This window comes from Apteryx rowi, unplaced genomic scaffold, assembly GCF_003343035.1.
Source record: "Apteryx rowi isolate R43461 unplaced genomic scaffold, aptRow1 scaffold_62, whole genome shotgun sequence".
In the NCBI taxonomy this organism is placed as follows: domain Eukaryota; kingdom Metazoa; phylum Chordata; class Aves; order Apterygiformes; family Apterygidae; genus Apteryx; species Apteryx rowi.
This window is the reverse complement of record NW_020450894.1, coordinates 1,361,173-1,374,796: the sequence shown is the minus strand read 5'-3', so window position 1 is coordinate 1,374,796 and position 13,624 is coordinate 1,361,173. Positions and strand designations below refer to the sequence as shown.

Sequence of the window (13,624 nt, the reverse complement as noted above, 5' to 3'; positions counted from 1 at the left end):
TGTGGAAAATCTAGCCTGTGGTCCTCTGGCTTACATGGGGGAAGTGGACTGCAGAATAACATGCAGCGTGACGTGGACACGCTGCTCACATGAGGTGAAAATTTCCTTGCTGGTGTAGCTGAATCAGCCACAATGGCAAAGCTACTCACCCTCTCCTGCAAATAAATTAGTGCTACTGTGTGTGTGGAAGGCTGTCTGAATCTAAGCCCATGTTCCACTTCCACCTTTGTGTCTAATCTTTTAGCTGATTGCCTCTATAGCTTTATAGGAAACACTAGCCACAAGGGCTTTGCTAACAGGCTGCTTAAGTAGGGGCTTTTGACTTGTATTTGATGGTGTGACTTTGGCAGTTTAAGGAGTTACTTCTATGTGCTGTCCTCTCTCCCTGCAGCAGAGGTGGCAGAACAGAGTATGCGCCTGTGAACCAGCAACATCAAGGAAGGGCCAGAGTTACTAGCAAGGAAGGGTTTGCACTCACAAGCTACCACGCTGGTGTGAAGGAGTTGGGGCTGGGCCAGGCAATCTGGTTTGTTCTTTTATGAGAAATGAGCTTTGGCAGCTGGGCTGACAATGCTTTAAGTTGCAACAGAATGTTCCCATGCTCATCTGTCAGTCCTTATTTGTGTTTATGAACCATCAGAACAGTTTGATGTGCATTATGGCTGAATCATAATCTAGGAGTTTCTAAATAATATTTAGATACACAAGAGCTCCTGGAGCAGTCATACAAACCTGCAGTGCCCTGCCCTTTGTTTCAATGGGCAATGTGAATGCAGAGATTGCACACACAATGCACACAGATGCGAAAAGACACAGGGCCCCAATGAAAGAAGCACTCATAAGAACCTGCAGATTAAAAAAAAAAAAAAAAAACAGTTCAAGCATCAGTTCAGTGATGTGGGGGCCTGGCAGTTAATCAGGAATTAAAGAGTAGACAACGGATCACAAAAATCTGAGACTCAACAATAGCTGGAAAAAACAATGTCTTGTGAATCTAACAGTTTTCAGCATATAACAAATACTAGCAAGCTAAGCTCAGAGAAGAAATGTGTACAGATCTACATCTGGCAAAGACTACGTAAGTACAAACATCAGACGAAGAACTAATGAGTTGACAAAAAAAAAAAGGAAATTTAAATACATGCCCCCCCCCTTTTTGTGAACTTCAAGGGTTTTCTCCATTTATTTAATAGCAGTATTTAGCACAAACTTTGCCAACATATCATTGGCTCATTAAAAAAAGAAAAAAAAAAAAAGTAGAAGCTGCAAATCTATTCCACAGTGTTAAGAGGAATGAGCAGTCTAGACCTTTACCACTCAACAATTGACATACCATATTAAGATGATACTAAGAGTGCTCTTACTTGTGCTATAAACGGTGCCACCATCGCTCCAACACGACACAAGGACCCACTTGTTCCCATCCCCAGGGCTCGCATTGTGGTGGGGTAAACCTAGAGCAGGCCAGAAAGAACTCAAATTACTGTCCCAAATAGCTGTGGTATGTGTCATCTTCTTTCTTTCTTTTTTCAGAGAGAGAAGCCCGTTGCATTATTGACGGCAGCTAGTGGGATGAGCTACAAAAAGGATTAAAGACTCCTTTGGGTCTCATTTGGGTCATTACAAATCTGCCATCTCTTGCCCAAAGTGAAGCTTTAGGGTAAGCCAGTCAAAGCTGGCCGTGGTCACTCTGTTATTTTCTTCCCACAGACACTTCCTTTCCAGCTGGGGTGGGCCATTCAGGTCAATGTCATAGAGCTAGGTGCTAAAGGGAGAACTTAATATCTATTGCCAGACCCTGTATTTGGAGAACAGGAAAACAAGTATATTCTCTGCAGCCTTCAAGCCAGCCTATTTGTATAAGCAGCACATCCATGGAAAACACCTTTGTTTGGGAGGAGGAAAAAAAAAAAAAAGCAAATCTGGACAAGAAACCTCCAGGCTTAGAGGAATATGCTTTGTGGATTTTTTTTTTTTTTAATCTCCCCAACACCTGTGCCAATAAAGCACTTAAGCATATGTTTTGCTTAATTTAAGTCCTATTAATGTCCCATTAATGTCAATAGATTTTAGCAAGTATAGTCATTTAAGCCTCTATATAAATACTTGACTGAACAGGGCCAAGCCAATGGAGGTAAGGTAACTCAAGAGGAGTTCAGGCTGGTGGGTGGAAAGGGGATTTCCACATATGGTTTTGAGCATTGATTAAATTGTGCATAACAGTGGTTTATGACATAGCCATTTCAGCAGTGGTCTTCACCTCAGCAGCATTCAATTCTGGACCATTAAAAGATTAATATTTACTTAAGGCTGGGGCATTCTTAACTATAGTGTGTTATTAAAAGTACTGTACAGTATCAGGCCAACCCAGAGAGGTACTTCTGTTTGCTTTTTATCACACTACTCAATCTGAAAGGTGATATGTTTAATTTTGCAATTTTTTTTTTTTTTAAATGCATACTTAACTCATGGAAGTCATTGCTCCAAACTTTTGTGAAGGACAAGTTCTCTGACAGATTAAAACTATTTGCAGACAGAACACAGCCATTTCCATTAAGTGACAAAGTATGTATATAAAACCTTATATACTACCTCAATCCCTTAAGTGCTGGAAAAGGTTCCTTTCAGTGGTAGCCTATCTTCTAACTTTCCAGGGGTTGAGGAAGGGGAAGAGTGGGTTTTCAGAAGATGCTGGTCCAAGACCTCCTCAAAAATAGCATTTCCCAGCAGCTGCCCAACATGTGGCTCAGCAGGGACACCTGCTCTTGCCATCTCCAACTAGTTTTCTGGTTCCTTCTCCGAAATCATAGACAAAAGCAGTGGGGCCAGGAAACCAGAGATATGCAGTTCAAGAAAAGTCACTCTAGTTAATAAATATGGCAGCATTCTTGGGTATAGGCAAATGGGCTTTCCTTCACCAGAGCAGCCTAAAGTACTTGCAAAAGGACCCACCTCTGCTGTGTAAATGTAGATGGTGTTGAAGTTTGCTGAAACCAAGGCACGTAGCATGAAGAGAAACCCAGTCATGCCCGCACTAGAGAGAAAGCGATATGAAGCAAGAATTAGTAGCACTGAACAGCAAACACAGAGACACAACCTAATATACTCACTGCTGTAAGGCATTTGCCACTTTAATATAAGGGAAGGTGTAAAGAAAAGTTGATAGCTGACAAGTGTAAGCTTTCTTTAATCCATTGGCAAGGCATGTTTGACAATGAACTATTGCACATTAGCTTTCTTTTAGAGCAAATTTAGAGGCTGGAGCAGATGAGCTGAGCAGGGCTGCAAGGGCTCAGCTAGTAACTGTTTGCATTATGGTGGCATCTGCCTTCCAGCCTAGCCCTCTCTTTTTGTCTCTGTGGAACTGTTGCACGTAAATATAATGGCCAGGCTCAAGCTAGAGATAAGGCAGAGAAAAATGAAAATAAAAAGAGCAAAGAAGTAGGTGCCTTAATGAAAGACCATAAGCCTCCTGACAGGGGCTCATATAGCTTAAAGACTCTTAGCAGTGTCCCTCCCCCAGCTCCCCAGTACATCACTGATCCTCCAGGGTTCATGGCCCACAGGGCAAGACCACTGTGTAAATCACTGGCTAGCAGCCATCAAGGTACCAGCTAGTTTAAAGGAAACTTTTAACTTGAAAGTCCATTTCAGATGGCCGAGGTTCATACTGACTTCCAGTAACTCTTCAGCTCTGCCGCCTGGAGAAGAGTCTTGTAAATCCCTGCAAATCAAGCTGATAAGTAGAGCATCCACTGAAACCTTCCCCTTGGTGACTTGAGCTTCTTTGGAGTGCCTGACTCTACAAGTTAGGAGGCATGCACAGTAGTGCCAGAAAAGAAAAGAAAAAGAAAAAAGAGGGAATGGTACAACTTATTTGTAATGGATGTTGTTTACATTATTTTTAGTTTTCCAGACTACGCTAGTTAGCAGCTTGTTGAACACTTTGAGGAAGGCATTTGGGCTCAGTAATGTAAGTTACTCCCTTGCCACACACACCCCCTGTCACCACAGCCTCTGTTGCAATAGCTTTTCTGGGAAGTGCAGGGAGTCAGCTGGTGATTTTTTTTCTCCATGTGTACAAGAATTACTGGGCTGACCAGCTGGTGACCTGAGGCTACCGTAGATACTGCCATCTGCCCACAGTATTGCAACCCCCCCAACCCCTCAATGATGGCAGCATGCTGAGCTTATAGCCTACCTCGAAGTGCAGATATTGAGAAGAAGAAAGAATAGTGCTGTACAGGTCATGGTTATACACAGGCTCAGGCGTCTCCCGAGGAAATTGATGCCTAGAATGTTCAAGGGATTTACTGAAGACAAAAAAGAAAAAAAACAAAATGTTAGATGACTTAGTTGTAATGTATGTCTATGTTCATAGACCTCAGTGCCTTATGCAGTATGCCTCAAAACCCCTCATCCTGAGTGCCTACCAAATGCACTATAAAATGTCAACTCCTGTAATTTCCCCTCCCGTACCCAAATCCTGTAATTTGCGTGCACCCTCATCTCCTTCCTTGCAGTGGATGGAGCCTGTCTGTCTCTGACACTGCCGTGCTGAGCCGAGGCTCGACACCAGCAGCAGCCCTGCTGGCTGCTCCCCCTGATGCTCCTGCCTCAGGCATGGCTTCAGGAGAGAGGCCGAGTTTGCAAACTGTGTCTGCCCCGGGTGAGGAAGGCACAGTTTGATGAGCACCTCCCTGTGCCGCCAGCGAAGTCAGTGTGGCCACAGGTCTGGGGGCTTTCACTGCCTCTGGCTACAGCCCAACAGAATGCTTGGGCCCCAGAATGTGCCCTGCCGAGGCCATGCGGGAGCTGAAAGCTAAGTGCCCACCTGAGTGCTTCACTGGCCTGGACCCAGCATGAGCTTCAGCTGCAGGATCCCACATTTCATTGCTTAATGTTTGCCTCCCAGGAGTGTTGAAATACTAAACCTGCAAATAGTGCCAAGTTCTTTCAGCTCCTTGGCTGAAAGGTGCCATGCAAACACCTTTGCACTGGCCTATCATCCCCCAGCAGCCCCTGGACGAGGGGGATTTACCAGGAAGCATTTTGGTTTTGTTGTGGATTCACTGGGCACACTTTGTTGCCTTTTATCATAATGTTCAGCACAGGATCTGCCCCTGAGGCTAATATCTTTTCTAAGGTAAGGCACGTGTGGTGCATTCATTTACATCAATATGACTACCTGCAATCCTTGCTTACTTATGAATTTCCCAAAGCTGTATGTCTGAGAATTTGTTTAGAAGCCAGTATTGGTTCTGGTAATTTAATGCTTGGGCAATTTCATCTTGGAGTTTAAGACAGTTGGTATGTACTGACTGCAAAGGAGGTCTTTGGTGGTGAAAGAACTCACACTGTCATCAAAAGTTGCATTACTCACCTGGGGAGGAATGCCCTCCCTTGCCCCTTGCCAGCAGCTCATAGCCTATGCACCAAACCTTCACTTTGAAGACCCTCTGCCTGGCGGTTGCCAGCAAAACTGAGGACATGTCAACCCCCTATATGTCACTAAGTGCATGCAAAGTGAAAAGCTTTCCAGAGAATATTAACAGGCTATAAAAAAAGAATGAAAAGCTGGGGCGGGGGGGGAGGGGGGTTACATGCGATCTCTCCGACTGTGCTGATGATCATGGTCTGGTAAGCAGAAGGGCCGAATAAGCGACAGTGACACGGGCTCCGGCTCTCCTCGGAGACATCTCCAGCTTCCTCCCCTGCTGGTGCTGGAGAACCACAGACTATATCCCGTTCCAGTAATTCAGCGCTGGCCAAGATAACACCATAATAAGCAAAAGCGATGCCAAGCCTGTGGGAAAGAATGGGGCAATGATGAACAGCGAGAACAATGGGGAAGGTAAGGAAATATTCCGGCACTGAAACACAGCAGGTTTTGGGTACCCCATGTCAGACACTCTGCCCCCAACAGTTGGGTTGTGCATTGTGGAGGACCCTTGTCAATTAGCCAGAGCCTGGTGGTGACTCGTGTACACACCACGTAGATGCACACCCAGTGCATGGCACTCTACTCCAGTGCACATCTGCCTACCTCTTATCCTCTGAGGAAACCACCCCAGCTCTCAGTTCATGTGTCCACTTGCCCATTAATGCTGCTCCTTGCTGGCAGCAGCTAACCTCGACTGCCTAGCGTGCCCTCAGCAGAACGAGCAGGAAAGTGCCTTCTGAAGGGGAAGCTCACCTTGGCACTTTCCAAGGCTCTTGCACTGCGGGCTCAGGATGGAAACCTTCACACTGGCTCCCTGCACCACGTGCGCTTCTCCCCCTGCTCTGCCTGTAACCCTTGCACACACATCATGCCTCTGCCTCCATGGATGTAGCCACACAGCCCAAGTGCATGGCTGCAGGGGCTGGCTGGCTGCAGAGGGCTCCAGGGAACCGAGCTGAGTCTTGGCTGGCACAGGGCAGCCGGGCTGGCTCTGTGCAAAGCCACCTGAGGTTCAGCAGGGCTTATTAGCTGAGGCACAGCTCTGTGCAAACACAGCCACGCTGCTCCCTGACTGAGCTGGCTCCATGCATTTGTGCTGCTACACGCCAGCACTAAGAAAGAAGAGTGCAACAGTGCATGCATGCATACATGCATCATCTCCCCCCCCTCCCTATCACTCCTGCGTTTCCTCTCTATCACTGCTGCGTTACTGCAAGTAAGGAAAAGATGACTGAAGAAGCCATGAAGGCCACGTGTTCTCATTGGGAGATTACCACCAAGTGTTTGCTCATTTGAAATCAATACAGCCCTGACAGCACTTTATGGCGTTAACCTTGCTTAACCAACCAGATGCTCACATGCTTGGTCACAGTCATGTTATCAACTTCCTGCTCCAGTTTCTGTCAAGGATAATGCTGCCCACCCCCGAATTGTTTTAAAATGAGGGTCATTGGCTAAAGCACCACAATCCATTGCTGGCCATTGAGCAGTAGCTGTGGTAATGCAGAGCTGCAGGCCAGCTGGGAATGAGCCAGCCCAGTATCCAATCCACTTTCTGGTGTGCTTGGGCTGGTGAGTTGCTCATGCTGCTGTCTCGTGGGGGAGAACGTGCTCCTTCATTTCCTTTCCCTCTTGCAGGGCTGTAAATGGAGACATTTTCGAAACTGTCCCTGCCTGGAGGGCCCTGTCCAGGGAGTCTCTAAATCAGATCCTACTGCTTGGAGCTCACAAGTAGCAACTGTCCAGGTTTTAGTCTTTATTGTTCCTGCACAGTGACTTTCCAAAGGAGTTTTCAGTACTGACTGGAGAGGCTCACATCGCACCCTGGCTTGCTGTCAAGAACATAGCATTAATGATGGCAGCCTTGCTGTGTCATTATCAAATAATTCAGCTTATGCCTAATCATAAGCAGGCTGAGAAGTAATTTTCACTTTTTTATTCCCCCCAGCAGTTTTGGAAACAAGCTCCAGCATCCAGACTATGAAATGAGCTGCCTTGGGAACATGGGGGGGATGCTAAGGGCACAGAGGGATGGGAAAGCAAACCCCCAGAACATGCCAGTGACTCCCAGGAGAGCAGAAGAGAAAGAAGGATTTAAAAAAAAGGATATTTCATAATATTCATACAAGTTCGGGGAAAAACATAAAAGATTCAAGGCCTGACTTAGCAAGATTTTAGGTCAATGAGCTCCCACGGACCCATTATTTATACATTTCTATTCCAGACAGCAAAGTCAATGAAACATATATTAACCAGACACACAGCTACTGGGAACATAGCATATGAAACTCATCTTCTCTTCAATTTTAATTTTCCCAGGCCAGCGGCACTGCTAACATTTAATAAGTTTCTGTCCGAGTCCTATTTCACTGATACAATGGCTGGCCTGCAAAGGTGGTACATTTGTCCTCCTCTCAGGAGGAACAAGCCTGCAAAAAAAGTGAAACCCAGTTCAGGGCACGTTCTCACACTGCCGGCAGGCGTGAGCTTGCTCTTGCAGCTGTCACGTGAACCACAAGCTCTGTGGCCAGGCTCCTACAGCACTTAGACTGAGCTAACCTGTCCTGCAAAAAGGCTCCTGACTACCTACAATATCCTGCCTTGACAGCCATTGAAGTCCATCCTTTTCTGCCTATGTTAAAGCTGACCAACATCAGGCGTTTAAGGTATTGTATGAGGACAGGCAAGCCTGTAGCGTCCCATGCCCTGCACACTCTCCCTCCAGCCACCAACGATTTGTGGCTCAGGGGCTTCCTGAGGCAGAAGTGGTGTCTTTGAAATGGCAGAGTCAATAGGAGACTTCTGCTCCCTACACACGTTCAAATGAAAGAAGGAGCTGATAAGTAAGAGAAAAAAGAACAATAAAACGATGCTTTTTTACCATATGATCCATATTTGTAACGTGGTTCTTAAGTATTTGGGGTGTATGAGGTCCTTGAATCTTCCTCTGCTTTCCTGTAAATCATTTGATAGAAAGAGAAGTTTAGAAAAAAGCGTCTTAAATATAGGGATGAGTGTTCTGCTGTGGCAGCTGGCACTCCAGGTACCAGCACCCTTCACTGGTGGGACAGACAGACAGACAGGGTGTGGCAGTGCCATGCCAACTGTCTCTCTTCCCAGAGGATGCACGCAGGGAGGACACGTAGCAAAGGATGGAGGGGAGAAGAAGACCAGCACCCTGTTCATCACCAATCCCCTCTGGCCTCCCCTCCTGGTGTTCAGCTCCCACAGTGACAGGTCGGGGTCAAAACTGGGCAAGATGCTGGATGGACACGTGGTTGCTCCTGCTTGGGCTAATGCTGCTTGGACTGGCAGCAGCTCCCGCTTTGGCTGGTCCCGAAGAGGGACCTGGTGTCAGAGGGTAGACCCTACCCACTGCATGGCCGTGTCTCTTCCCTTGCCAGAGCTGCGGCGCCCTGCAGGACTCAGCCTTTGGCCCGATCTTCATGCAGGGAGCACAGGCCTGGAGTTGGCTGCTCTGGATGTGGAGTAAGGTGATGACCACGTTTACCTTGCCGGGAGGGCTGAAATGCTGTTGAGCAGAGAGGCAGGCAGGCACTGGTGGGGGGGCCTGCATGGCCATGGCTCCCTGAGAGTGGGCAGCCACGCTGGCACCCTGCCTCCAAGGGGAGATGAGTTCACAGGGACGGTTTGGGTTGCCTTTTTTTCCTCCTTATTATTGGTTAAGACTGGGAGGGTACACAACTAACAAAAACCCTTCACACAGCCAGTGTGATTCCATTACATAAATTCAATTAAACTACAGGGAAGCTTTAATCCTAATTAATTCCAATACAATAGCACCATCTTGCATGAATTGCTAAGGACAATGCCTGGTGCCTGTGGGATTGAATAGGCAGCAAAGAGGTCCAGGAAAGGGACTTTAAAGGGCTGGAAAATAATCTTGAGGACCTCTTTGTCCAGGCTTCCTTTCTTGGGGGTAAAAGGAGCCACCTGAATAAGTCCCTCCATGGCAGTCCTTCCTGCCGGTCAGCAGGGCCCAGACTGATGGTAACGGGGAGCAGCCGGGTGCTCCAACCCGCACCTCCTCTCCTGCTTGTGCGCACTGACACATGCTTGTCAGGCACATTGGTCAAGAAGTGATAAACCCCAAGGCTGCATCCCCTCTCGTCTGTGAAAAACGACCTGTTTCCCTTGCGGTCTGTTGGGCTCCTGTGTCGCTTGGATGCTTAGAAGAGGTGGAAGCAATGATAGAGCTGGCTGCTTGAAAGGGCCTGCCCTGCTTCGACCCTCTTTGACTGGTCTGGTGACTTCAGAGACTTGGGGAATTGGGATCCAGCACATAAGCAAGGTGAGAGGTTGGAAAAAGACCAGGAATACTAGCAGCTCACTTTGTGGGAATCCACCACAAGAAGCATTTCTATCTATCTGCTTAGAAATGGCAGATAAATTCCAGAACTTTCAGAAGCTAGTAGGTTAGAAATTTTACTAATGCCCGAGGTGCAACTGACAGTCATTGGACCAGCAACCTGCAGTGGCTTCAGGCCATAGATGGAAGCCTGAGCGTCTCCTGTGTTCGCACGTAGGTGTTTCCAGTGTTCTCATTTCTCCTGGGGAGAAATGGGTGAGTTTCACCTCACAGGAAGGACCCCTTGCTCTCTGCAGCCCGACAGGCCATATTCCTCAGAAGAACTCTGAGGAGCAAATCCTGTATCCCATGGTACACTGGGAAACCATTGGGAGTATCGATGAGCAGTAAGGAAGAATGGTCTCTACGGGGAGCCCTTTTTGTGGTAAAAGAAGCAAATCTTTTCTCAGACTAACATGCATCTGACTGAAAACAAAGAATGAAAAAAACCCACAAACCTAGAAACTCCTATTCCATTTGAGGGTAAGATTGCTGCCAAGACATGCTTGGCAGTCTTGCTCCATCCTCTCGAATCTCAGAAATGCTGTGCACTCTGCCCAGGAACGGTGCACAGAGCAGAGCCAGCAGCTCATGCTTACGTTTGCAGGCTCCCTCAGGATCCCTTCAGGCATTGTCGCGCGGTTCATCCTGGCGATCCTCCGCAGCGTGGCCACGGCAGCCTCGTCGTTTCCCGTGGACACGTTGTACCTAGCGGACTCTGGGATGAACTGAAAGCGGAGGAGAGTTAGAAAGCATTTCTGTCCATATCTTTCCACCAGACACTACACAAATGTACCTACATGACTGCCAGTTGCACTTCGTGTCCAGAGGTCCAGCCATATGAGCCTGACAGAGTGATGCATGAGCTAAAAAGCCTATTGCCTTTCTTCCTCCCCAGCCAGGCCTGGTCGCACCATGGTCTGGATTTCCCCATGGGCTGAGGCCTCCCAGCTCCCCACCACCCTGCATGGCAGGGAGCTGGCCCTGCCTGGCGTGCCCATTTCATGTGCAAGCTCCTAGGGGTCTGGGAGTCTGGGATCTGCTACTGAGCTGCCTGAAACAACCACGCATGAGAGAGGGAAGCCAAAGACAACAGTTTAGAAGAAAAACCCTTAATTTAATTAATTAAAATTTTAAAATGGAATGAGGCACATATCACTCACTCACATCAAAGTCTTGGGAGACTCAACAAAATTGTTAAATTAAAAAAAAAAAAAGGAAGACGTGATTAAGATTTAGGAATGAATCATTCATCACTAGAATTTGACATTCACCCATCCCTTCTGCTCACCCCAAAATAAAACAGCTTTTATTGAATGGTGCATATAATAAATTATAAATATTTACATGTATATTACTGAAAACATAAATTTAAGGCAACTCTTTTTTCAAGTGATATATGTTGACTGTGCTGTTATTTCTTTTAGATCAAAAGCTGTTGCTACCCATTTTTCCTGGCACAAATAATCAGGGAAATCAAATATCACAGATATACAAGTGGATATTCACAGCGATCTTACATTTGACTGCACAGATATCACTACAGATGAACTTGTGTGTTCATTCAGCCGAAAGTAGGGATTTTACATTCCCGCGACTTGCTCACCCAATCACAGCTAAGCAGTGTAGTGCCCACTAGCACTATCAGTAGGGATTTTCCACATCATTCCACAGAAATAAAACGGTCCTCGTGTCTGAGGCTGTTATTTCTGAAGAAATGAATAGACCCAGGTAAGACGCAGTCGGCTAAGTTTGCTCTGTACCTTATTTATTGAGGCTTCTTTGCTCAGTTCTAGTAAATTTAAAGACTGAAAAGAGTGTATGGGAGTCAGCAATAGACTGAAGGTATTAGTTGTTGTGGTTTCTTGCATACCCTGTCTAGCCTGTCCTTATCTCAATGCCATTACCACAGTCTTTCAGTACCACTGGCAGGACCTGACACCAGTGCCAACGGAGCTGGGGGGCCACAGTGGGGTAGTAAAGCTGGAGGCAGCAGCTGTCTCCTGCTGGGCATCATCTCCCCAGCAGCTGGTCCATGCATGCAGGACCTTCTCAAATCTCCCTGTATGAGAGGACTGCAGTGCTAAAGCAAGGATGCCACGGCAAGCCCAGGCTTCCGTGCTGTGGAGGATGATACTTCTTGGTGGCTGCATCTGAGGGAGGACACCAGGCCCATTGCAACGCTGCGGGCAAGAGGGCAGAGAGGGTCTCCTTACCTTGAAGACCAGGATGAGGATGATGCCAGGAATGGAGGCTATTCTGATCAGCCACCGCCAGCCGATGGTTGGGTTGACCACTGATGCTAGGCCAATGATTAACAAGGAGCCTGCCAACCAAAACACCTTTCCAAATGGAAATCAAGGGGTTAAAATAAATGAACATATGGCAATGATTTGTTTATTTTCATCCCTTATGGTCTCATTCCCTGGAAACATCAGGATTTGTACTGGGGAGAGCTGCGGTTCAAACTGAGCCGTCCTGTGGCTGTCTGCAAAGCTGAATTTGGGTTGAAGGAAAGCGGAAAAGATGAGGTTTGGGGGATGGCTGAAGATAGTTTTAATTAGCTCTGGATGAAAACATATAACTTGCTGTGCCTACCATTGTACATAAAACCCTTCTATCTGCTTCTTTTGTCCTTCCATTCACTTCCCTGCTAATGTTCATGCCTATATGACTTTTTCTCTTGTCTGAATCTCTGTGGGAAGCAGTAGATTTACAAGCACCAAAGGCAATAACGGGCCAGATTTCCACTGCTGGAAGTTGGTGGGTCTCCAGTGGACTTGGTATCAGTTTACACCAATGGAGAATCTGGCCCCAAATCTGCAAGTACATTCCTCCCTAAAGTTCACTTGTAGCCATTAGGAAAAGCGTTCTTTTTAGTCATACAAAGGATCTAAGTCAATACAAAGCACAAACAAATTCATAAAAGCCACAGCCAGTTCATGAGTAATCTGTGGGCAGAAATAATGGTTTTCTGGAGAGTAATATAAGATTGTTCTTTTTTATAAATCTTTGTGTTTCTGATGACACTTTGGTAATGAAACCCTGAGATCAAACAGAATAATTAAAAGCAAATTATCCTTGACACCAAGACCAGATACAAATAGTCTTGGTTCAATCAGCAGAAAAATTCATACGTTTGGTGAAGTCTTCCCAGATAATTTGCACGTGAATAAAGTGCCCATTGCATAAATCTGGAGCAAGAAATAACTCCAGTCACGCTTACCATGATCTTTCTCCAAGAAGTGGTCACAAACCTTCCTGGCACATCTCAGGCCTAACTTATAATGATCTGTGCTAGCCCACTGCTGAGCAAAGCAGCGTGATCAGCGACAGCAAGGAGCACAAATTAGGATCTCACGTGGAAATCGCTTCATTAATCATGTGTTATTGCCACAGTTATCTCATCTGACTTGAGACCCCAACAAATATCAGTATGAGTTGTCAAGCTGCCCCAGCATCAGGGGCACCTCCTCAGCCCACCTCACTTTTCAGCTAGCGTCTGCATGGCTCTTTTCCCATCATGGACCCCAGACAGAGCCTGGGGCTCCTGATGCAACTACCTCAGCTGGGGATCCAAAGAGATCTGGGATGAACCCAAGCCCAAAGGCATAAGCAAAGCCAAGACATGAACACCCTCTACCTGGGGCCAAGCTTGCCTTTGGCACTGCGGCTGGTTTCCAGGGGGGCAGCTGGTCTCTCTCCCCAGGCCCCCGGCAGGCAGCATGGCAGTTAAGTACATTCCTCCTGTGGTTTTGTGCTTACAGCACTACTCTAGCGTGAGCTGTTGCTGCTGACCCCCCCCCCCCCCC

The 13,624-nt window shown here is 46.9% G+C and overlaps 1 protein-coding gene across 2 annotated transcripts in view; it reads right to left on the bottom strand.

The window, feature by feature from the left end:
- Positions 1-576: 576 nt before the first annotated feature.
- SVOPL (SVOP like) overlaps positions 577-13,624 on the bottom strand; it is a 15,581-nt gene continuing 2,533 nt past the window's right edge. For both annotated transcript variants that reach the window (XM_026083933.1, XM_026083934.1), the window contains 8 exons: positions 12,029-12,154; positions 10,412-10,540; positions 8,325-8,398; positions 5,604-5,806; positions 4,202-4,313; positions 2,953-3,034; positions 1,365-1,454; positions 577-846 (listed from right to left, as the gene is read on the bottom strand). In XM_026083933.1, coding sequence (XP_025939718.1) covers positions 685-846; positions 1,365-1,454; positions 2,953-3,034; positions 4,202-4,313; positions 5,604-5,806; positions 8,325-8,398; positions 10,412-10,540; positions 12,029-12,154 — 978 coding nt within the window. In that variant the 3' untranslated portion in view covers positions 577-684. The remainder of the gene's footprint in view (positions 847-1,364; positions 1,455-2,952; positions 3,035-4,201; positions 4,314-5,603; positions 5,807-8,324; positions 8,399-10,411; positions 10,541-12,028; positions 12,155-13,624) is intronic.